The sequence below is a fragment of the Magnolia sinica genome, chromosome 18 (genome assembly GCF_029962835.1).
Source record: "Magnolia sinica isolate HGM2019 chromosome 18, MsV1, whole genome shotgun sequence".
NCBI classification, from domain to species: domain Eukaryota; kingdom Viridiplantae; phylum Streptophyta; class Magnoliopsida; order Magnoliales; family Magnoliaceae; genus Magnolia; species Magnolia sinica.
This window is the reverse complement of record NC_080590.1, coordinates 38191634-38215139: the sequence shown is the minus strand read 5'-3', so window position 1 is coordinate 38215139 and position 23506 is coordinate 38191634. Positions and strand designations below refer to the sequence as shown.

At 40.2% G+C, this 23506-nt stretch overlaps 2 protein-coding genes and 1 long non-coding RNA gene across 3 annotated transcripts in view; 1 reads left to right on the top strand and 2 right to left on the bottom strand.

The window, feature by feature from the left end:
- The first annotated feature begins 387 nt into the window (after positions 1-387).
- Positions 388-7812, top strand: LOC131232915 (uncharacterized). The gene is made up of 3 exons (XR_009164978.1): positions 388-622; positions 823-882; positions 7767-7812. It is a non-coding gene; the product is annotated as an uncharacterized LOC131232915 (long non-coding RNA).
- Positions 4441-9570, bottom strand: LOC131232914 (ankyrin repeat-containing protein ITN1-like). The gene is made up of 2 exons (XM_058229440.1): positions 8991-9570; positions 4441-5534 (listed from the first exon to the last, which is right to left on the bottom strand). The coding sequence occupies exons 1-2, from the start codon at positions 9357-9359 to the stop codon at positions 4923-4925; spliced, it is 981 nt and encodes a 326-aa protein (XP_058085423.1). The 5' UTR covers positions 9360-9570; the 3' UTR covers positions 4441-4922.
- Positions 9571-10604: 1034 nt separating this feature from the next.
- The window catches only part of LOC131232354 (uncharacterized), a 31791-nt gene continuing 18889 nt past the window's right edge, over positions 10605-23506 (bottom strand). Inside the window, exon 7 of the mRNA XM_058228586.1 lies at positions 10605-11002. Within this exon, the coding sequence (XP_058084569.1) occupies positions 10605-11002 (398 nt within the window). The remainder of the gene's footprint in view (positions 11003-23506) is intronic.

Sequence of the window (23506 nt, the reverse complement as noted above, 5' to 3'; positions counted from 1 at the left end):
TTGAAGCATTTACTGAAAAAGGAGGCAAATCCGACACTCAAATGACCCAGGTAGTTTTTTGCCGATAGGTGTTCGCTTAATGATGCCCCCAAAAAGTTAAACCAAAAAGATTTTAACGATAGCTGTTCAGTTCCCTTTCCTGGTGTGGTGAACCTTAGTTTTGAAACTGCCTTGGTTGTTTTCAGCTCGCGTCCTAAATTCAGCTCCATAACGGATGGACCGTGTGGATAAGCCACAGGCATCACCGTGGCCTCACATATATTCCGCACCTCTTTTGTTTTTGTCAAGTCAAAGCACAGGAACGAAGCAGTACTTAATGAGGAAATAATCATTACCCATTTACAAGGTATCTACGGGGTATTTGGGAAATCAAACAGGCCCTTAAAAACCCATTTTCTTCCGTAAGGGTGTTGGCTGGAAAATAAATCAGCAAAGAAAGTTGAAAATGGTGTTTCCTGCAGATTCCCGCAATTGCTTGATAAACAGTGAAAGTGAGTTTCATTCGAAACAATGTGCACTTTTCCTTTCCCTGAATCCAGACAGGCCTTGAGTGAAAAAATTCAGTAAATTTGAAATTCAATCAACGTTATTGTTTATCTGACTCTCAATCCAATCCAACAAGGTGAGGTATCCTACTTTATGGTTTTGGTTTCTCAGAATTTCTAGGGATTTGTATTTAAATTCTTAGCTATTTCTTCTTCTCGATTCGACCTTTTACTCTTTTCTTTTGAATATTCTTTTTCTAGGGTTTGTGTTCTTCATATTTCTTAGATTTTTAACGGTTTGATTTTTTGAATACATCTGTTGAATCCTAGAGTGAAGACTAAGTAAAGCTGGCACAAGCTCAAGCATCATGTCCAGGCGCGAAATGCCTTCATCACAGTAATTTTCATGCCTTATATATATATATATATATATATATATATATAATTTCTACCTGTCGATTCTCGAATTTTTGGCTTAGCTGATTTTGGTAATGAGCAATGATGATGATTTCATGCATATTGTTAGTAGTTTTCTTTGTTTTAGAGAAAGGTGGGAGTACACCAGCTGTAATTTTGTTGACTCGATGGGAAAATTACAGCTACCAGGGGGACAGAGCCCCACCCAACGAGATGTATACAAACGGAGAAGAGGCCACCACAAAATAGAAGGGGCCAGTGTAGTTAAAAAACAGGGCAAGAGACACCAAAATAAACCAGTAGCTCAAGCTTGACCGCTAAGAAAGAGGGACCATAGAAAACCAACCTCAGCCTCAAAATGCAGAAACAGAGAAAACTGAAACAAGAGCAAAAAATCATTCCCGAACTGACATCGCAAGATAGGGTGCCTTTGAGAGCATTCACAAGTTCACCGTTCCGACTTTGACCATCAGGATTAAGCCTCTGTCTTCCTTGGGCATTTCTCTAGTCGACTGGAAAACCGCTCCCCGTACTAGCTAGGAAATCTGCCATGTTGTTGCTCTCCCAATCCATTTTTCTAATTTGACTGTCCATGTCTTGAAGGACTCTCTGGATCTCTCCCCACCAGTGGCACTCCAGCCATGGTCCTTTGGCTCTAGAGCATAACCCTTCCACAACAAGTTGGGAATTGCTCTCAACAAGAACACCTGACAGCCCCAAGCTCTTGCACATCATCAGCCGATCATAGATGGCCCAGATTTTCGATACATGTTAGAAGTCATGCCATGAAAGTTGTGAAATGCGAAGAAGACATCACCCTTATAGTCTCGGCATCAACACTCGAACTGAGTTATCTCTTGACAACCCATCGACATTAACGTTTGGGGGGAATGATAATGATCTTTCTAACCTAACTGATGCTAATTTCGATCAATCTCAGTGCAATTAATTCATCAAACCCAGCCTGCTCCTTGAATTATTTATCCACGTACACTGCATTAGCCCAGCCTATAACCATCTACATAATTCTAGCAATAGAGTCTTCCTACCTTTGAATTTGCTCTCAGTTTGAGCACGGCATAATTCCCAACAGATGGATCCTGGTAACAGCCCTTTTAAGATCTTAAATTGATTGATGTCATCTGCTATAGAAAATTGCTCAAGCAATCTCTGATGAATGAACTAATTAGTAATTAAGGCAACACTGAAGGCTTGGCTGAAGGACCATACCTTTCCGGCCAGCCCCCTTCCATAACTAGGTGATCTAAGCCTTGGCAGGGTACACTACCTTCTTCAAAGCAGCATTCACACTTGGATGGCTTGGCCACCCTTGTGTCTTTTACCCGGTCATACACATGCACTGATTTGTGCCATAATTTTCATATGAATACTGAAATTTTGGGCAGCATCATAGCATGCCAAAAGGCTCTAAAAGAGCAAGAGGGTGGCCCAAAAGGACATGGATGGAGGTGGTAAGAAAAGACTTGATGACCTATGGTCTAACCGAAGGTCTGGTCCTTGATAGAATGGAAGGCCGGAACAGGATTCATGTAGCCAACCCCAATTAATTGGGGTAAGGCATAGATGTTGATGATGACCATTGCATACCAAAACAACCTTGCTCAACTGTGAGTAGATTCATGCCTTTGGAGGTTTTTTCCATGCTCATTTCACAGAAAAGGAGCCCTCAACAAATGGAATCCAGATGGGATGGTCATCATACTCAAGTATCCACACACCACTAGCAATCGGGACATGAAACACATTAGACGGAATAGGCCTGCACTTTGCTTCAATTTCGAAATTGCCCTCAATGTTCGTTACCTCAGCAATTGTTAAGCTTGTATCCTCTGCATGTCTATTTTCCAACATTTCAATCAGAGGGCCATTTTCACATCCGTTGCATCAAAAACTGATGAGGCCCCACCCAACCTGACGAATATCAAGGCAAGAATGAACACTATGCCGCATGAAAGAATCATCCTGCTGATGAAATATGGCCACCAGGAAGATATTTTGCTAGCATGAACCTTATCTAAATAGACATAGACAAGATCAAATCACAACCTAGCTTCAATATGAAGCTTTGCATGATGTCTGCCATTGTGGATGTCTAGGTCCCTTCCCACTTTGGAAAGCACATCCTCTTCCTTGATATTAAGTATCTTTTATGTCTTTCTCTTGATGCTTACCAAAAGAAATTTGCAAACAAAGCTTCCATGAAATTAATAATTACTTTTGGGACGTGAACAACTGTGAGATGTGGATGGGAGTGCTCAAGGGGATGCTTTAGAACAAAACTAGCTTGCCCTTGAGGATCATAGCTTCTCTTTCCAACCATAGATTTTGCAAGTTATCCTTTGAATCACCTTGTGGAAGTTGGAAGCCTGCATCCTACATTTCTAAGTAAAGTGAACCTTTCAAAAAACGAAGAAGAAGAAAAAGAAGAAGAAGAAGAAAGTAAAGTGCATATTTCACTTATCTCCTTTTCCCATTTCTTTTATTTCCTTTCCTAAGGCTGATTTTATTTTATTTTATTTTATTTTTTTGAAAAAGGAAAAGATATGAAGAAATGCTCCAGTGCTCTTAGAGCACTAAAAGTTACAATGTTCCTAGTTGCATTGATGCCCTTGGACAATCAATTCATTGATCTATAGTTGTTCAATAGGTCCAACACACATTTTGTGGGCCTCCGTGCAAATACCACACCATGAACATATCCAACCGATTGCTCAATCTCCACTCATTCTCAATGAAATATCATATAGTTTTCCACAATGGAGTATCTTGTGTTAACACTTATGCAAGGGAAATGGGCACATGCGTTTGAATGTGTGGTAATTACCATTTGTTTGAGCTGTGTGGGATCAATGCTGATGTGTGAGTGACATCCAAACCTTCCATTACATGACCTTGACACCCCACCCCACCTTCAAACCTAGATCCTAAGATTCATATTGATAATAACTCAAGTGGATCACACAAAAGGGAACATTGATGGACATTGGGGAGAGGGATGCTTCGCCTATCTTGTAGATGCCACCCAATCCATGCATTGGCTGAGCCCCAACAGGACGAAGGGACACAGCAAGTCAGGTGGAACACACCATGCAAAGATATAGGTTTTAGACATGATCGTGCATTGTTCCCAGTGATGTGTGCCACCTGAGATTTGGATCAGAATGGCTTGTTGTCCATATGTTTAACGTGAGGAGGTGCACCAGATTCACAGTTTGGATTGCATGTAAACATCACAAGTTGGCACCAAACAGCCTAAACACACAGTTATTACCATACATTCCAACGATTGTGATCATTCCCCCTTGTGCAAAATCAAATCAGACTAAAACTATACCAACCCATGTGGTATCTTATTTACATGAGTTTGTTTATCTACTCACACAACTGTAACATACTATAACTTGGATAATGATTCTCAGGAAAATCATCCGCTAATTCTACATTTCAAGCTGGTAAAGAGTAACCTACATCCATACATTGGCTGCAGTGAAGCAAACCAAACAACCAAAACAATCTCAAGTTACAACGCAGGGCCATGGAACCCAACATCCACACACATTTCAAACTTTTCAAAAAAAAAAAAAAAAAAAAAAAAAAAACCAAATTTCATGAGCCATCTACATTGAAACAGTTGTCAATATGCCTAATATATGCCAGATCCAAGCATTCTATCTGGTGGGTCACATTGATTAGATCTTTTGGCACATAAATCCGGGGCCACAATGTTTGAAACCAATGCACAGTGCAAACATTTTCTTTTGTAGCCGTCCATTTATATTTTACACTGTAGAATCATTCAAAAAAAATGTTACAGTGTAGCCCACCTGAGGAGTTAAGCAGCCTAAATTCTCTGCCAAAAGACATAAACGTTGCGGCTCACCTGGCGAAAAGTTCGGAACTCACACAAACACATGCCATATGTATGCTTGGATGCAGGTGGGCAGACCATTAAGTGTTTTTCATAGCTTAGGCACAAATACAGGGACACGAGGTGATGAGCTAGAAAGAAACTATCTTGTGTGTGCGTTGTGGAACACGTGTGAAGATTGACCTGAGGAGATCGATATAGAGTGAAAACTGTGCTAGTGCTAAGAATGTGACAGGCAAACATGTGATTATGTACGCGGGATAGGCTGCGTACTTTATCTTGTCTTCGAGCACAAAGAAATGGCCGGCGCAGAAGGAAACTAGCATGGAAATGATCGAGAGGAAGAGAGAGGTGAGTCCCCTTATCATCTTTATTGGCAAGTCCCTCGCAAAATCTTTCTCTTGGTATCTAGAAGTGAGAATTGCCAAGAACATCACAATCGAGGTGATGGATAAGCATAACGCGATTAGTGAGGAGATGGCATACACTTTGAATGCTAGCTCGCCTACAAGTGTGGGCCTGCCATTTTCTTCTTGAACACCTCCAGGTACAGTCGCTGCAGTTGCGAAAGCAACGGTGGCAATGAGAGCCGCCACGACCGAGCATGACTGGGATGTGTTGGTTAGCCATGCACCACCTTTTATGACTAGATCTTCATGCGTCTCGGTGAATATCTCCTTGGGGGTCTGACCATCATTGTTGTGGTGTGGGAAGAAATGGCGAGGCATCGAGTCCTTGATGAACTGGTTCATTTATTAGAGAAACACAATTTTTAGCTTAAAATGCAACCAGAAACAGAACAGCCACAAAACCAATGACAACAACATTGTATTTTGGTGTATGATATTATTTTTACATGCCACTAAATTTAATTAGCATCTCATAAACTAAAACCAGGTGGCTACCTCATTTTCAATGCATTGTTTTCTTTTAAGACAAAGTCAAGGACAATCCCATGGACAGCTAGGATCGAAAGAAATAGGACTAGAAAGTTCAATCTAGGGTCTAACACAAAGTATAGTGTCTGGCAGCCATTACCTTGTGATTGGTTAAAAATTTAATATGTATAGTAAGTCACTTTATAAAAAAAAAAGAAAGAAAAAAGCTTGAAGAGTCTTGTAAACACCTAAAATCTTTGTTTCGAGTCTTAGTGGAGAGTTTGGTAGGATTAGACATCTTACTCTCTCTAGAATGTTTTTGAAAATTTACCATTTTGGGAAAGTTACGATTGTAGGACTTATATAAGTCACGTTAATGACATTGTAAACAAAATTAATCAATTATTATCAAATTTGTTCTCTTTTTAAGTGGGGTTTTCTTTTTGGCTTGTGGATTCAAGGATTTATGTTAGAAGAAGAAGAAGATGGTGATCTCTTCCTCTTCCATTTTCACTATGCACTCCTATGTCACAACGGGTCATGAATCTAGGGGTGGAAGATGTGCTAAGGATAAGAGTGGACATGTGTCAGAGATCAGGGCCATTAATCAAGTAGGTTAAACATGCCATTCACCAAAACTAGTGTTGTTGTATTGATCATGCATATCTAATTGGTATGAGAAAAATGATACTAAGAAAAGGTCCACGATACCAATAGGAAATTCATTCTCCAAGTTAAATATATTTAAAAAATAATATTGAACTAAATAAGCTGATTGGTAGGGCTCTTGGCCTTACAGACGTGAATTCCTATACCCCAAAGCTCCCTGGGACCCACCATGATGTTTGTGTGAAATCCAATCTGTCCATCAGTTTTACCAGCTCGCGTTAGGATGAGAGCTTGGAAAATAGGCAAGTCCAAGATTTAAGCGGCCAGACACAAGAAATAGTGGGTATGGGAAATCACACACACACACACACACACACACACACACATAGTGGAAATACATATAATTGTGTTTGTTTCTGTGTGTGTGTGTGTGTGTGAGAGAGAGAGTGAGAGAGAGAGAGAGAGAGAGAGAGAGAGATTAACATGCACAACACAACGAGTTGCCCTAACGTCTCTCTCTCTCTCTCTCTCTCTCTCTCTCTACCCTTTCTCTTCCACTCTTTTTTTTTTTAAAAAAAAAAAAAAAATTTTATTATTATTATTTTTAACAAATTTCTTTTTGAATCTACTTTTGCTTGACATTAGAGTGGTTTGTGGACCTAATCACAACCTACGATTATGGGGCCTAGTGCCGACATCATATGTACGTACGAATGATGTCAGTAGGATATGGCTAGGCAGTCCTTTGAAGCAAAAAATTATGGGATCTAAAAGATAATAATTTTAAAAGAATATTGGTGATTTTTCTGCAATTTTTAGAAGAGTTTTTATTTTTTTCTTGGTGTTTCAGCACAAATAGAGAAGTTGGAAAAAGTTCAGATTTCGGTTTTCTATCTGTGCTGTTTTTTAAAGGGTTTTTTTTTTGGGGGGCAGATTTTTCACATGAAGCAAGTACGATTGATTAGGTGCAATCACTAGAAGCAAGAATAATGAAGTTGTGTCAAAATTTGGGTGTGCTATAATGTTTTTTGTGAGAAATGGGTGCTGTCAACCCCCTTTTTTTTTTGGTTTGGCTGGAATTTCTTTATGCATTCAGGTTCTGATGTTATGAGGCTATGAAATGAGATGTGTAATCATGATGAAGATGGTGATTGTGTCATTGGAGTTCTCGTTCCATGCTTAGAGGTACTACACACACAAACTGTTTGACGTAATGCTTGACCCAACTTGACATGGAGGACTTCAACTAGTAGTGGAGTTTTCCTTTTCCATTCACAATTTCTTCCTTTATTAAGACTTTGTTGAGTTGTGGGTGTAATTCACTGACATAGTGTTGCATACATGTTGCACATGCCATTGTGTGTGTATCTTCTCAAGTGTTGTGAATGTAGTTTACTCATTTATTGTGTAATGTTGCATGTATTTGTGGGAAGATTTTGCATGTGAATGATGAGTTGGTGACTTGATGGTTGTCAAGTTTGGTTATAGCCTCCTATTTGAAGAAAGGATTCAACGAACAACGAAAGTTCAAGCTACATGTCGAAAATCTTATATCCTGGCATGATTGATATTGATGTTCCAACTTTAGAGGGAGTGTGGAAATGTAATTATGTTTTTGTGTGTATGAATGCTTTATATTCTCGTGCAGCATTATATGTTTCTCTAAAGCTTGTGTGTGTGTGTGTGTGTGTGTGTGTGTGTGTGTGTGTGTGTGTGAATTAGCCAAAAGACCAACATACATAACATATCAAGTTGCCCTAACCTCTCTTCTCTCTCCCTCTCTACTCTTTCTTTCCACTCTTTCTACAGATTTCTTTTTAAATTTATTTCTATATATAGTCCAACCGGTTGGAGTATACATTAGGTCTAACTAGTTTAGATTTTGCTAATTTGAATTAATGCTCATAAATACTAGGTGGAAATGAGTTATTTAATTATTTGAAAAATAATACCATGCATGCTTGCATTTATTATTACCTTTTTAACTCTATTTATTCCCTCCCTTTATTTATCACTGGCAATAACATAAATTGATCCCCAATAACCGAAGTGGTTGTACATCCCAACTGGTTGGACTTGAGAGTTTCTCTATAGGCCTGTTTGATTTTCCAAATTTAGTGTAAATGCCCCGTGAATTGCCAATTATTACAATTTCACCTGTTTGAAATTACGACAGTATTCTTGCTTCGAAAAATGGTCCAAAATGACTGACATAAATTTGTGGGCCCCATCATCATGTATACGACATATCTGTGTCGTCCATCCATTTCACCAAAACATTTTGACACATGAGCCGAAGAATGAGGCAAATCTAACATTCAAGTGGCCCACACCAAAGTAAACAGTGGGCCTAAGAAGTTTTTAACGGTGAGTGTTCGAATCCATTTTTACTACGGTGTGGTCCACTTGAACTTTGAATCTACCTCATTTTTTGGCTCATGCCCTAAATTCATTAGGCATGATGGATGAACGGTGTGGATAATCTACATACATCACGGTGGGCCCCACATATATTTGGCAACATCCTCGGTTTTGGCGTTAGAAAATGTAAGAGCTAAATTAACCATAGGGAACGGTGCGGTAATTATATAGGGAAATAATTATTGCCCATTACCCATGCATTTACCTTTACTCTAAAAAATCAAACATGCTGTGTGTGTGTGTGAGAGAGAGAGAGAGAGAGAGAGAGAGAGAGAGAGAGAGAGATTGCACCTTGTACCACTTGATCTCCCAATGCAATTGAAGAGCGGCACCAGGAATATGCCAGGGTCGATTTTTGCGAAGAGCGGCACTAGGAATAAGCTTGGGCTGATTTTGGCCTAGCGTCGCAGCTAGATGAAGGGCGCCGTTCCCCTTATGGTCCACTTTTTTAAACGCAGTCTCTTGCAAAAGCTTCCTCTTTAGCAAAAGTTGGTACACTTGGGGTTGCCTATTCTCCACTGCCAACAACACTATGTTCTTCTGCTCATCATTCATATCTTGTATTGCAACTGGGAAAACTTCCAAGATTTTCTCCACCACTTCTGTCACCCCCATCTTTGCCGCAAGTAAAATTGGTGTATCCCTCATCCCTGTTAACATAATGAAAACTTAACTTTGCGCATTCCATCGATGAAAGTTCAGGCTTCTAGTTATACACTCGCATATTTTGATTTTTGTTTAGTTGTTTAAATCACATCTTATTGTGCATAGGAGGGCATCTAAGACTCAACATCAATCTATAAAGTAATGCGCTTAAGCATGGGGTTGACTGCAGCCCATGATAGCCATGACACGTCTGGATCATTGTAAAACAACCTAATTTTCTCCCACATCTTGTTGGTGTGGCTGACCGTTGACTTCAATGGTACGAAACAACCTTGTTTCCTCTTTTAGACCTTGATGATGTAGCCAAACTTGTGGTCGGCTCAAATGCCTTGCACATGTGACAAATTGGCATGAAACCCCATCCCCAGCTCTAGGGGATGTTAGCAACAACCCCTAACCTTTTGAATGACATGTGGGACATCCAATCATCGATCTCGAGTCAGGACAGTTCATTCAGTAGTATTAATTGGAGCAAGCAATGACACAAAATCATGCCGATCGGATGATCCTAACCCTTTGAAGAGGGCCGATTTTTTACAACCATCTATTATTCATGAGCCATAGATCACATGGTTAGAATCATCTAACCAGAGTACTAGTTTGGAATCATCAACAATATAGAGTGGGATCTATCTACTAGATGTTTCAAGATGATGATTGGAGCTTTCTAGTTTCTCTGCTCAATCGTAATTGTCTTTTTATGATATTGATCAGATGCTTGGGATCATCTCATTAGCGTGATTTTCACACTATGGCTTGCTCCTAGCTGTATGAATGAATATTCGCTTCATATCGATGATGGGTTAGTCCATGTGCCATTTAAATGCATCAGGGTTGTTGCTAAAGTTCCCATCAAGGTGGGGACGCTAGCAAAACCACACACACACACACACACACACACACACACGTATGTATGTATGCATATATGTATGTATGTGTGCACACACACACACATTTATATGTATGTATGTATGTATAGATAATTAGATATACATACATAAATTACAACATATATGTATTGTATTGTATATATTTTTATGTACATGGGTATATATGTGTATATAACACTAACACAATTCAATGATCCAAAATCTTGGTATGCTGGGACTCCCCATGGATGGTCCATGCACCAAAAATCACCCTGATTGCAAGATCTTCAGCATGCAATATTTTGTCTTTTGTCAATTTAGTGGTCCATTTCTATATCTTATTCTTAACCATTTCTTTATCACCCACTGATCAAAAGTTATCAAAATTTTCAATGTTGGAGATTTTATATGGATGTACCAAAATAGCAACATTTTGGATGATTGACAATGAGCCTTGCTTGCACAAACTGAAAACCTGAAGGTATTGTGCAATGTTAGCCTCCTTTGCATTACCTCCTTCTTCTTCCTTCTTAGCTGCATTTTTAGGACCACCTTGGGAATCATTATTTTCTTTTGGAGTCAGACTTTGAGATGTGTGAGGAGGCTCTTCGTCTATTTTCAGTTTGGTGACCTGTGTATCAGGTTGAGGTTTCCTCCCATTGTTGTCATACTCCCAGATAGATGCACCGGATACTAGTTCTTCCATGATTTGAGATGCCCTGGTGTGCTTCTGTTTCTTGTCTTTGATTTTATTTATCCTCCGATACCCTAAAAGCTCAAACATGGAAATTCAAGTTAACAATAGATTATAATATAAATTGAATTGGGACTTCTTCTTCTTCTTCCTTATTTATTTATTTATTTATTTATTTATAAATAATAAAAGATTGTAATAAAACCTCAATTAACAGAAAAAGACCTTGACCATTTTGAATTTTCAAAAGGATACGGATGCAGTGTGGATGGAGGGCAATTGACAAAATGCTCTTCATTTATTTTCTTTCAAGAAATGTGGCCCAAGCATTGCGGGGCACATATCATTTGTTCATGACATCCGATCTTTTCAAACAGGCAGACCCATCATGATTATTGTGAGACCAAAAAATCAGGCTGATCCAATCATAAGGTGGGCACATCATAGAAAATAGCATCTACCTCCCAAAAATCTCCAATTCATGTTCTGGCCCACGTGATGATTGGATCAGTCTGGTATTTAGGGCACGTGATTATCACGGTGAGGTGTGCCTTTTGGACAGGCTGGATGTATTACACCAACCATGCCAGCCCTATGACGTTATACCACACCACTTGAAACAAAGAAAAAACGAAACTCACCAATGACATTTTGGTCATTGTGACATCCATCTGTATGGTCCTTTAGAAAATTCAAAGAATTTGTTGAATTGCATTAGGAAATATACTGAATGAAAATTTTCAGTAAATTAAAACTTCAATCATATGTAGTAGAATGTTATTAACAAAATGTTATGGTTCTTTATTTCTTAGAATTTCTAAGGATTGTTCTTAAACTGTTAGTTGTTTCTTCCTCTTGATTCAACCTTTTCCTCTTTTCTTTTGAAGATTCTTTTTCGTGGGCTTGTGTTGATGGGGACATCTCGCACACACGCACGCCCCCCTTATGCACGTACGCAAGGAGGGCCCTACCTTCGATCTGGATCGATGACGACATCCATGGAGGGCCTCCTACTTAGAAAACTGTGTTTTGGTTTCTTGGGGTGGACCCGATCATCATGTGGATCCCATCATTGGATCTCATGATCGTGGCCCACTACCCTAGGTAACCTAAGGCTTTGAGTTTTGCTTGTTACCGTTATTAGGAACATCATGAACGGTTTAGATTACATTGATTAGTTGTTATTTTTTATTACTTCGTCTTTAAGTAATAGTATGCGCACATGGCGCGACTTTTGGGGTGTAGATTTTTCTTATAAATAGGTGACCCCTTGTAGGGTTTTTTTTTTCAATGAAGATTGAATAAAATTTCTGCCTTTTCCTGCTCCTCTCTAAGTTATGAAAACTTAATTGGGTGCGAAACCCTCCTTTCTTCGAATGACCACTACCGTAGTGCGAAGCCACATCCATCTCAAATCACCCCCACCTCCTACCATCCATATTCATCTTCTCTTACAGTCATCTAACCTTCAAATACACCATTATTTTACAGTCAATCTTTCTCTACAACAGACTTCCAGAATTAGGTCCTGCAGGAGGGCTGAAACTTCGGCGGAGCATCGTGCTCAAACCAGTCATCCGTTTGATCTAAAAATTGGTGTGTGGGTGGCCCATCCCTAGCTGACCAATCCCTTGCTGACCCTTTTTGGGTTCGTGGGCCCTACACACGTGCGGGCCACAATCCACGCACGTGCGTCAGGCCCACTTGCTGTCCTACACGCGTGGACTGATCCTAGGTTCTCTCTTTCCTCTCTTTCACTCCTCTCTCACCATATTTCCCTAACCCTAACCCTAACCCTAGATTATCCTAAATCCCAAGTTCCTTTTCCCTTTTATAACTCTAGAGCTTCCCGAATTGAAACATATGAATCCCTTGGATTGGGGAAATAATCCTTTGCATGTGTGGATGAATCTACTCTCTTTTGATCATTGTTTGGTCTATAGTTTCAATTGATTCAGCCCTATCATGTGTAGGCTTGGACCCTTGTAGATCTCCCTTGTTGAATGCTTGAGTTTATGTGGGATGTGGGATTTTTTGTGAATGTTTCTAAATTAGTATGATCTAAAGTCTGAAGTCTTGCGTATCATATTTAATTTCCAAGTCCTGCATCAAATTTGATATCAGGGCTTAGGTTTTTCATAGGGGATTGCATTACATGTTTAGGGTTTAGTTTACTCGCGTTTATTTTGCATTAAATTTCATCATATAGGGTTGTTTAGGACCCACCATTCACAACATAGACTGTTGAATTTTCTATTGTTAGAAATTTCTCAATTTTCATTGCTGAATTTTCTGTTAACAAATTGTTTGGACAGTTATGTTGCTGGAATTTTAGGAGTGTTGTGTAGTTTCCCTCATATAGTCCTATAGGAGCATTTAGTCATATGTAGACGCATATAGTTACATTAGAGGACCTTTGAGTTGAGTGGGTAGTTATATACCCACACGTACTGGTCGCTGTTTTGGATTGTACCCTGCGCTACACATTAACCAATTACAAGAGTCAATGGATAACATAACCCGATAGCTTGAGTCTTTGGGTAGGCGCTTGGAACAACGTATTGACCAATGCTGGGATCAGCTTAATGTGCGCGTTATCCAACTGGAGACCTACGCCTGGGCAAACCCCGTCATTGGGGAAGATGTCTAATCTCAGGCAGATGGTTAGGAGGATAGACAAGAGAATGGAGGTGGCCAAAGAAACAAACATGGGCACGCACCCGTGCACCCACCCTGTGAGGGGCATCATGATCATTATAACCTAGATGTGCAACTCCTCAAGGGAGTTGAGTAGACGCCCCCTATGTTTAATGGCCACTTGGGCCATAAAGCTTTTCTACATTGGTTGGTGGATATGAACCACTATTTTGAGTGGTATGACATGTCGGATGCTCGTCGAGTCCGATTTGCTAAGATGAAGCTTGTAGGCCAAACAAAGAGGTTTTGGACTACTGTGGAGCGAAAGAAATTGAGGTTGAGGGAACCTCCAATAGTCCATTGGGGAAAAATGAAAGAAACTCTTAAGCAAAAATATCTCCATTTCTCTTATCACTTGAGGTTGGTTGAGGAATCGAAGTCAATGTCTAAGCCTCTCCATATCATAAATACCAAAGACTTTGAGTAAGAGACTGAGTCGGACTCGATGGTGTACGCTCTTGTGGCTAGGGAAAGTGCACCAGAGGATAGTGCAGAGTTACCCATTGAGGTCATTCCAGTAATGGATGAGTTTCGTGATGTCTTTCCTGATGATCTACCCGATGAGCTTCCCCTAATGAGAGATATATAACACGCCATTAATTTAGTCCCTGGGGCGACTCTACCAAACTTGTCTGAGGTGGTCAGTAGGAGTCTAGGAAATTTGCTTAGGTGTTTAGTGGGAGAGTACACCAGGACGTGGGACACTGCACTACCTATCGCTAAGTTTTCATTTAATAGTTCTGTTAATAGATCAATAGGTTTAAGTCCTTTTGAAGTCGTTAATGGTTATAAACCTAGGAAACCTATTGATCTTGTTTCTATGTTCCTGTTCCATGGGCCATCAGAGTCTGCAGAGTCCTTTGCACATCACATTCATTCATTGCATAAAAAGATCAATACTAGTACTGAACATTACAAAATTTTTGCTGACCAACATAAACGATTCAAGGAATTCAATCTAGGGGACTCTGTGATGGTCTGCATCAGGCCAGAGCGGTATACTTAGGGAGCCGTTCATAAATTACACGCGCGTAGTGCTGGACCATTCAAAATTATAAAACGAAACGGTCTTAATGTGTATGTGGTAGATCTTCCACCTTCCATGAGAATTAGTTCCACATTCAATGTGGAGGATCTAGTTGCATTTTAGGGGACTACTGATACATTGTCTAGCCTATCGCCTAACCATCCTGATTCCTCAGACCTTTCTCTTGATCCATGGCCCCCTCTCGACCCATCTTCTTAGCCTCTACCTCCCATACCTATCATTTCCACACCCAGAGAGGAGATAAATGATATTCTGGACTATTAGATAATATCGACGTCAGATGGCGGATTTTAAAAGTTCTTGGTCAAGTGGAAGTCACGCTTAACTTCAGACAGTACGTGGCTTACTGAGGAGGAGCTTCAGAGACTTGATCCTAATATCTTAGAGCGGTTCAGGTGTTTTGTTTCGCCAATGGTGAAATCTTCGTAACCGGGGAGAGTTGATGGGGACATCTAGCGCACATGCACGCCTCCCCTTACGCACTTACGCAAGGGGGGCCTACCTTCGATTTGGATCGATGACGACATCTATAGAGGGCCTCCTAGTTAGAGGATTGTGTTTTGGTTCCTTGGGGTGGATCCGATCATCATGTGGATCCCATCATCGAATCTCATGATCGTGGCCCACTACCCTAGGTGACCTGAGGCTTTGAGTTTTGCTTATTACCGTTATTAGGAATATCATGAACGGTTTAAATTGCATTGATTAGTTGTTATTTTTTATTACTTCATCTTTAAGTAATAGTATGCGCACATGGCGCGGCTTCTGAGGTATATGTTTTTCTTATAAATAGGCAACCCCTTGTAGGTTTTTATTTTTTATTTTAATTATTAAAGATTGAATAAAATTTCTGCGTTTTCCTGCTCCTCTCTGAGTTATGAAAACCTAATTGGGTGCGAAACCCTCCCTTCTTCGAAGGGCTACTATCGTGGTGTGAAGCTACACCTATCTCAAATCACCCCCACCTCCTACCATCCATATTCATCTTCTCCTACGGCCATCCAACTTTCAAATTCACCATTATTTTGCAGCTAATCCTTCTCTACGGCAGACTTCCAGAATCAGGCCCTGCAAGAGGCCTGAAACTTCGTCGGAGCACCGTACTCAAACCAGTCATTAGTTCGATCTGAAAATTGGTGTGTGGGTGGCCCATCCCTGGCCGACCAACCCCTTGCTGACCCTTTTTGGGTTCCTGGGCCCCACACACGTGCGGGCCACAATCCACGCATGTGCGTCAGGCCTGCTTGTTGTCCCACACGCGTTGACTGATCCCAGGTTCTCTCTTTCCTCTCTTTCACTCCTCTCTTACCTTATTTCCCTAACCTTAACCCTAGATTATCCTAAATCCCAAGTTTTATTCCCCTTTTATAATCCTAGGGCTTCCCGAATTGAAACATGTGAATCCCTTGGATTGGGAAAATAATCATTTGCATGTGCGGATGAATCTACTCTCCTTTGATCATTGTTTGGTCTATAATTTTAATTGATCTAGCCCTGACATGTGTGGGCCTGGACCCTTGTAGATCTCCCTTGTTGAATGCTTGAGTTTATGTGGGATGTGGGATTTTTTGTGAATGTTTCTAAATTAGTATGATCTAAAGTCTGAAATCTTGCATATCATATTTAATTTCCAAGTCCCACATCATGTGTTCTTCAGATTTCTCAAAATTTTAACTGTTTCATTTTTTTCCTATCGAAATTCTGTATGCTCATCCAGATGATAGCAATCTGTTGAATCCTTGAGTGAAGCCCAAGTAAAGTTGGCACAAGCTCAAGCATCATGTCCAAGCACGGAATTCGTTCTTCAGGGTAATTTTTCATTAAAAAAAATTAATTTCTACTTGTTGATTCTCGAATTCTGGTCTTAGCTGATTTTGGTAATGAGAAATGATGATTATTTTCATGCATATTGTTAGTAGTTTTATGTCTTGGAGAAATGTGGGAGCACACCACCTGTCATTTTATTGACTTGACAGGAAAATTACAGCTATCAGGGGGACACAGCCCCACCTAGCAAATGTATACAAACAAAGAATAGGGCCACCACAAAATAGAAGGCGCCAGAACAGGAAAAAATGGGGGCAAAAGACACCAAAATAAACCAGTAGCTCAAACTTGGCAGCTAAGAAAGAACGACCAAATAAACCAACCTCAGCACAAAAATGTAAAATCAGAGAAAATGAAAACAAGAGCAAAAAACCTTTCCCAAACTGACATAGCAAGATAGGGTGCCCTTGAGAGTATTCTCAAGATCACCATTCCCACTTTCTCAATGTGGAATAAGCCTGTCTTCCCTGGGCATTTCTGTAGTCGACTGGAAAACTGCTCCCCCTCCTAGCTAGAAAATCCACCATGTTGTTGCCCTCCCTATGCATGTGTCTAACTTGAGCATCCAGGTCTTGAAGGATTCTCTGGATATCTCTCCCACCATTGCCGCTCCAGCCAACTCCAGCCACGCCCCCTTGGCTCCAAAGGCATAACCCTTCCACAAGAAGTTGGGAATCTCTCTCAACCAGAACATCTGTCAGCCTCAAGCTCCTGCACATCATCAGCTTATCATAGATGGCTCAGATTTCCATTACAATGTTAGAAGCCATCCCATTATTGTTGTGAAATTCAAAAAAGAAATCACCCTTGTAGTCTTGGCAGCAACACTCGAACTGAGTTACCTCTCGACGACCCATTGACATGAACTTTTGGGGGTTCTAACCTGACTGATGCTATTTTCAGTCGATCTTACCACAATTAATTCACCAAACCTGACTGATGCTATTTTCAGTCGTTCTAACCTGACTGATGCTATTTTCAGTCGATCTTACCACAATTAATTCACCAAACCTGAATTTTTTATCTACACATAATGCCCAGCCTATAACCATTTATGTAATTCTAGCTGCTAGAGTCTTCCTATCTTCGAATCTACTCTCATTCTGAGCTCGGCATAATTCCCAACAGATGGATCCTGGCAAGGGCCCTTGTAAGATCTTAGATTGTCTGTTGTCACCTGCTATAGCAAACAGCTCTAGCAATCCAATGAAGGAACTAATTTGTAATTAAGGCAACATTGATGGCTTGGCTGAAGAAGGGCCATACCTTACTGGCCAGCCTCCTTCCACATGGAGGTGATCTAAGCCTTGACAGGATATGCTACCTTCTTCAAAGCAGCATTAGCACTTGGATGGCAGGGCCACCCTCATGTCTTTTACCTGGTCATCCACAGCAACTGATATGAATACTGAAAATTTGGGCGGCATTATCCTTTTAAAAAAATGGCCGGCATCATTGCATGCCAAAACGCTGTAAAAGGGCAAGAGGATGGCTCAAAAGGACATGGATGGAGTTAGTAAGAAAAGACTAGATGACCTAGTCTAACTGAAGGTTTGGCCCTTGATAGGGTGGAATGTGGGAACAAGATTCATGTAGCCAACCTGGATTAATTTGTACAAGGCTTAGATGTTGATGATGATCATTGTATAGAAAAACAACTTTCTCCAACTGTGTGTAGATTCATGCCTCTGGGGAAATTTATCCATGCTGATTTTACAAAAAGGGCCCCTCTACAAATGGAATCCAGATGGGATGGTCATAATCCTCAAGTAACTGCACACCACTGGCTTTCAGGACCAGAAGCACATTTGCCGGAATAGGCCTGCACTTTGCTTCAGTTTCACAATGGCCCTCAATGCTAGCTACCTCAGCACTTGTTAAGCTTGTATCTGCTGCATCTCTATTTTCCAACATTTCAATCCAAGGGCCATTTTCCCCCATCTGTTGCAGCAAAAACAATTGAGGTCCCACCCAACCAGCCATGAAGTATTTTCCTGAAGCATATTCAGGCAAGAATGAACCCTATGGCACATGAAAGGATTGTCTGACCTGCATCCTGCTGATGAAATGTGTCCACTATGAAGATATTTGGCTAGCATGAACCTTGTTCAAATCATGGATATGAATAGTGGTATCGTATTGGCTGATACAGCCGTATTGTTTTTGTATCGGCATGAGACGAAACGCGATACAGGGTAGTATCAGTCAGATCCACAAAAAAAAAAAAAACCCTAACCCATATCGGCCAATATGGGGCGTATTGGCACTGATTGGGGATATATATGGCCGATACATGCCGATATGACCATAAAAGCTCAATTTTGAATTTTTTTTTTTTTCATTTAAATCATGGAAGAAGCTTAAAAATTCATTTTAGGCTAGATATAGACCTATTTTGGGATCAAAACAAATGATTTGAATGTGATTCAACAAATCGAAACAAAGTGGACCATTAGGGGAAAAATCGGAAAGAAGGGTAAACCTTTACTTTCTTTTTTTATATTGTCATCTACTTTTTGTTGTATGTCAATGTAATGGGCCACTGTTTACCAAATCATGCTTGATTTGTGTGTAATTATAGCCCATTTAGTTGACCTTCAACAAATCAAATTGACAGACATCATTCTCATCAAAGAATGGACCGATACACCATTGAATACATGGTCAAAATACAATAAAATGATAGATCTTTGAATATCACAAATCACCTCCCCACCCCACGTTTTTGCTTAAAAAAATTCTTATCGATATGGGCCGATACCAATATGCGACGCCATATTGTGTCATTTTTTCGTCGGGCCGATACACCTACCGATACCGACATTCAGAACCATGGTTCAAATGGACCCAAATGAGATCAAAGCCTAACCTAGCTTCAATGTGAATCTCTGCATGACATCTGCCACCCTGCATACATAGGTCCCGTTCGAACTTTGGAAAAAAGATCATATTCCATGATATTCAGTGTCTTCTGTTTCCTTCTCTTAATGCTTCCCAAGAGATATTTGTAAACGAGGCTTCTATGCAATTAATAACTACTTTTGGGATGTGAACAACCAATAAGATGTAGATGGGAATGCTCAACAGGATGCTTTGGTGAAAAACTAGCTTGCTCTTGCTGGTAATTGCTATGCTTTCCAACCATTGGTTTTGTTAGTCATCCTTTGAATCAGCTTTTAGAAATTGGAAGCCTGCACCCTGCATTTCGAAAGAAAAATTTTGATGATCTGTCATCTGATGAATCATGTGGGCTCTAGCCACCAAGGACTTGTCTGAAATTAGGAAGCTGCTCTTCAAGGGGCTAATCTCATGGCCTGATGTATAAGAGTATGCCATCAAGAACCTCATGAGATTAGAAAGTGATGCCTTCGTTCCATTGGTGAAGATCAATGTGTCATCTACCAATAGAAGATGGTAGGCTGTTGTGCAACCCCGCAAATCGTGATAGCACTATGTTTCCTGGAACTAACCAAGACCTTGAGGCGGCAACTTAGTACCTCTTCCACAATAATAAAAAGACTTGGAACCTTCAGGTCCCCTTGACAAAGCTCCCTAGAAGATTTATATAAACCATTCATCCGCTCGTTGAAGGAGGTCAGAGTGGACAAGAAGAAAAGTGAGGAAAAGTCAAGCTTGAGGATGTCGTTGCTGTGGAGTGTGCAACATAGGAGCCGTTAAAAGTTGTTGGAGGGTGTTATAACTCATGAACCATATTTTTAAAAATGTTTAGTACTTAATTGGTTGGATTACCCATTGCATTAGTTAATGCTTAATTCCTCCATGTGGCTGTGTCCGTGCCTCTATCTCTCCTCTTGTGTTATTTGTGACTCAAGAAATGGAGAAAGAACCCCTTTTAAGATGCGTCCTGTGTTAGGGATTGAGCTTAATGGTCCATCTATGTATTGTCCTTAGAGAGCTATGATGTATCGATTACATAATTCCATCTCAAAATATCTATGATAAAAGGTCTTAAGATAAGATTTGTGTTGAAGACTCATATGGATGTCTAATATGAATATATGATGGAATTAGCGTATAGATGCTCGTATTGTTAAGAAGGATTTAATCGCTATACATGTCATGATTCTTGGGAAGGATAGTTTTCACCACTCATGTGCTGGATGGTGGTTTTGTGGAGCTAAAGCATGTAATGACAGTATCTCTGGCTAAATCATTTTTGACATGGAAATTTTCACTCATAGTGAAAATGGGCCCGATGCATTTAATGGCATCATTGCCCTATCTCAAGGTAATATCTTCTTGCCTACGCTGTAAGTCGATGACAAACTTCAACAACTAAGTGCTACACTGATCAGCAACACTTCTGCGCCATGCACAACAAGCCTGTTAAGGTGGACAGAGAGATTTCATCACCTAGAAAATCAGGCCCCATAAGCCTATATATACCTAGGCACTCATTCTGAGGAAGAGACAGTAAGAGAGACACACAGTGGAAAGAGTGTTCTCTGCTATAAGGAACTTCAGGCACATATGCTCACCCAGGTGAGCCTCACTTGCCTGAACATTCTGCCATCCTTCACTGGGAGGACCTTGCACCATTTGCATGGGTCGTCTAAGGACTAAGGGCATGCAACTTTGAGACCTTTGCAACATTTCTGTGCAGTGTAGAGGGCACTGCCGTCATCTAAGTAAAGAGTGGTTGAGATAGGTATAGGAAGATAAGAATGGTACTTTGGCTGATCTCATAAATTCAAAAAATTATTTTACAAGGCCGAAAATTAGAGATCGAAAGAAGAAAAAGAAGTGATCATCTTCGATATTTCCCTTGCCTCCTTTTTTTAGTTCAGTTAAACAGGCCTATCATATTTTTTGTGGACAAACAAAGGTTGTTGATTTATTTTGCTCCAAAATCTTTTTTACCCCTCTTGGTTTTTAAAAGCCTTTCTTTCCCCAATGTTTGATCTTGAAAATCAACCTTTTATTGACTTTAATTGGGTTTCAAAAAAACCCCCCAAGCCTAGGACCAAGATTTAAGGAATTTCGCTTAATCTTCCCCAGGCAATGCCCAACTTTGATGAAGTCCAAGAATCAAAAGTGGTTTTTGGCGGAGGTTTCCAAAAAAGAAGCTCTTTCTTCAGGGCAATCTTTTGCTGATATAAAATAATTTCTACAACTCCTAAATTTACAAGGGTTCTGTTCATTTTGAGTTGTGAAATTCCAAGAAGGAATGGAGCTGGTCAACAAATCGTATGGAAGTCCGGAATAAAACTTAACTGGCACCTTATCCTCCAAAAAGCGAACTTTAGTCTAAAAGCTAGGGGTTTAAAATCTTGGGCTTGGTGAAGAGGTAGAGTTGCAAAAGAATAGGATTCAGGCCAAAAGGTGGTTCTGTGATGTTGGCCAATTAGCCCTTTAAATTTGTGTATACTATGAAAATATTTAAAGGTAGGTACATAAAGGTTGGCCGGTGCAGGAGTGGAGTGAGAAGACATGCCTTGTTAAAGAATGACCAGTGAGGCCTCCCGGGAATAAGTGAAAAGCTTCCACTAATTGGGTAAAGCCACTGAAATCTTTCGTAGGATTTGCAGATTCACCTGCAACAGTAGAGGTGGTAGTTTCTTCTATTTGCTGAGGATAAGAGACAACTACAAGAGAAACTTCTATTTTAGCAACTGTAACTTCTCTAAGAGTGAAAAATAAATAGAAAACAAAGGGAGAATATCCATCTAAGTTGGAACAAACAACGAATGTGGAATATCGATTGATCACTGAATGAATTTTGGTTGGCTAATTGATAGCCATAACAAAAGGGTGAGCAGAAAGAGGAAAAGGTGGAGGATTGGGATGATGCGGTTTGAGGTATCGACCCATGTGCTTTAAGGCCACCATGAGCCTCCCTGATCGAGGATCCAGACATTTCGAAGATGGATTATAGATTATGACTGATAGCACCATCCTATAGGAAGTATAAGTTCCTATGGTTTTACCTTTTAATCACTGATTTCCCCAGTAATGTAATTAAGGGCCTGTGCCAACCTGGAATATAATTTGTTCCTAAATATTAATAAAAGCCACTCAGCATGGCATGTTTCTTGGGTGCACAACATGCATATCATACTCACCTTCGTGAATAGAGTAACAATACTCTAGCTTCACAGGTTAATAGCTTGAGGGCTCTATGGACATTAGTTATATGACGCCATCGCCTCTCATTGGCAAACCCATGACACAAACTTTGGCTATATGAGACGCTTGAGGTCCAATGACAGTAAGAGACACCTGACGCCCCATGGCTAAAGAGATGCTATGATACCCTTCACCAATCTCAATTAGCAAATACACATTTTTATTATAAATAAAATTGTCGACTCCACTGGGTATGTCAAAGTGAACTTCTAGAATCTTTGAATGATTCTTTCCTCCCCATTCCTAAACATTAGTAAGATATAAGCTTTACACACCAAAAAAGTATCAACTGTTGAGTGGTAATTTTGACACTGCAACTGATTGCCAATTTTTTTTTTTCTTCTGGGGATAACAAATAATTTATTGCAAAAATCGTGAAAGCGGGAAAAATACAGGAAATTAAACAGAAAACCAGGAAGAAAGATTAACGTGGCAAGCTGTTTTTTTTTTTTTTTTTTAAATGCCCATTCCAACATCGCAAAAGAAATCTTATGAATAATTTCAATCAGGGAATGGTACTTGTTCTGAAAACAATAGTTATTGCGTGCCTTCCAAATGAACTACATAGTTCCCGTCTCAACAAGTCTCCAAATAGGTTTTCGCAACTTCCCCGCTCCTCCATGTTCGGCCCACGGAAATTGATCAACTGGCTTCAGCATCACCCATGAGATGTGGAAAATGTGGAGGAAGTGCTCACAAATTTCCTGAGCAAAGGGACAATGAACAAAGAGATGATTGATGGATTCCACATCCCTCATGCACATAAGACAGATATTCAGGAGGATGAGAGACCTCCTTTGGAGACTGTCTACTGTCAAAACCCTTTTCCTACCCACAAACTAAACGAAAGCTACAATCC

What these genes read in the sequence shown, in the direction of transcription:
- LOC131232914 (XM_058229440.1), bottom strand. Translation starts at nt 9,359, where the DNA reads ATGTTAACAGGGATGAGGGATACACCAATTTTACTTGCGGCAAAGATG. An exon ending in GGGAGATCAAGTGGTACAAG is followed by an intron (nt 5,535 to 8,990) that starts GTGCAATCTCTC and finishes TAAATGAACCAG; the next exon opens with TTCATCAAGGACTCGATGCC.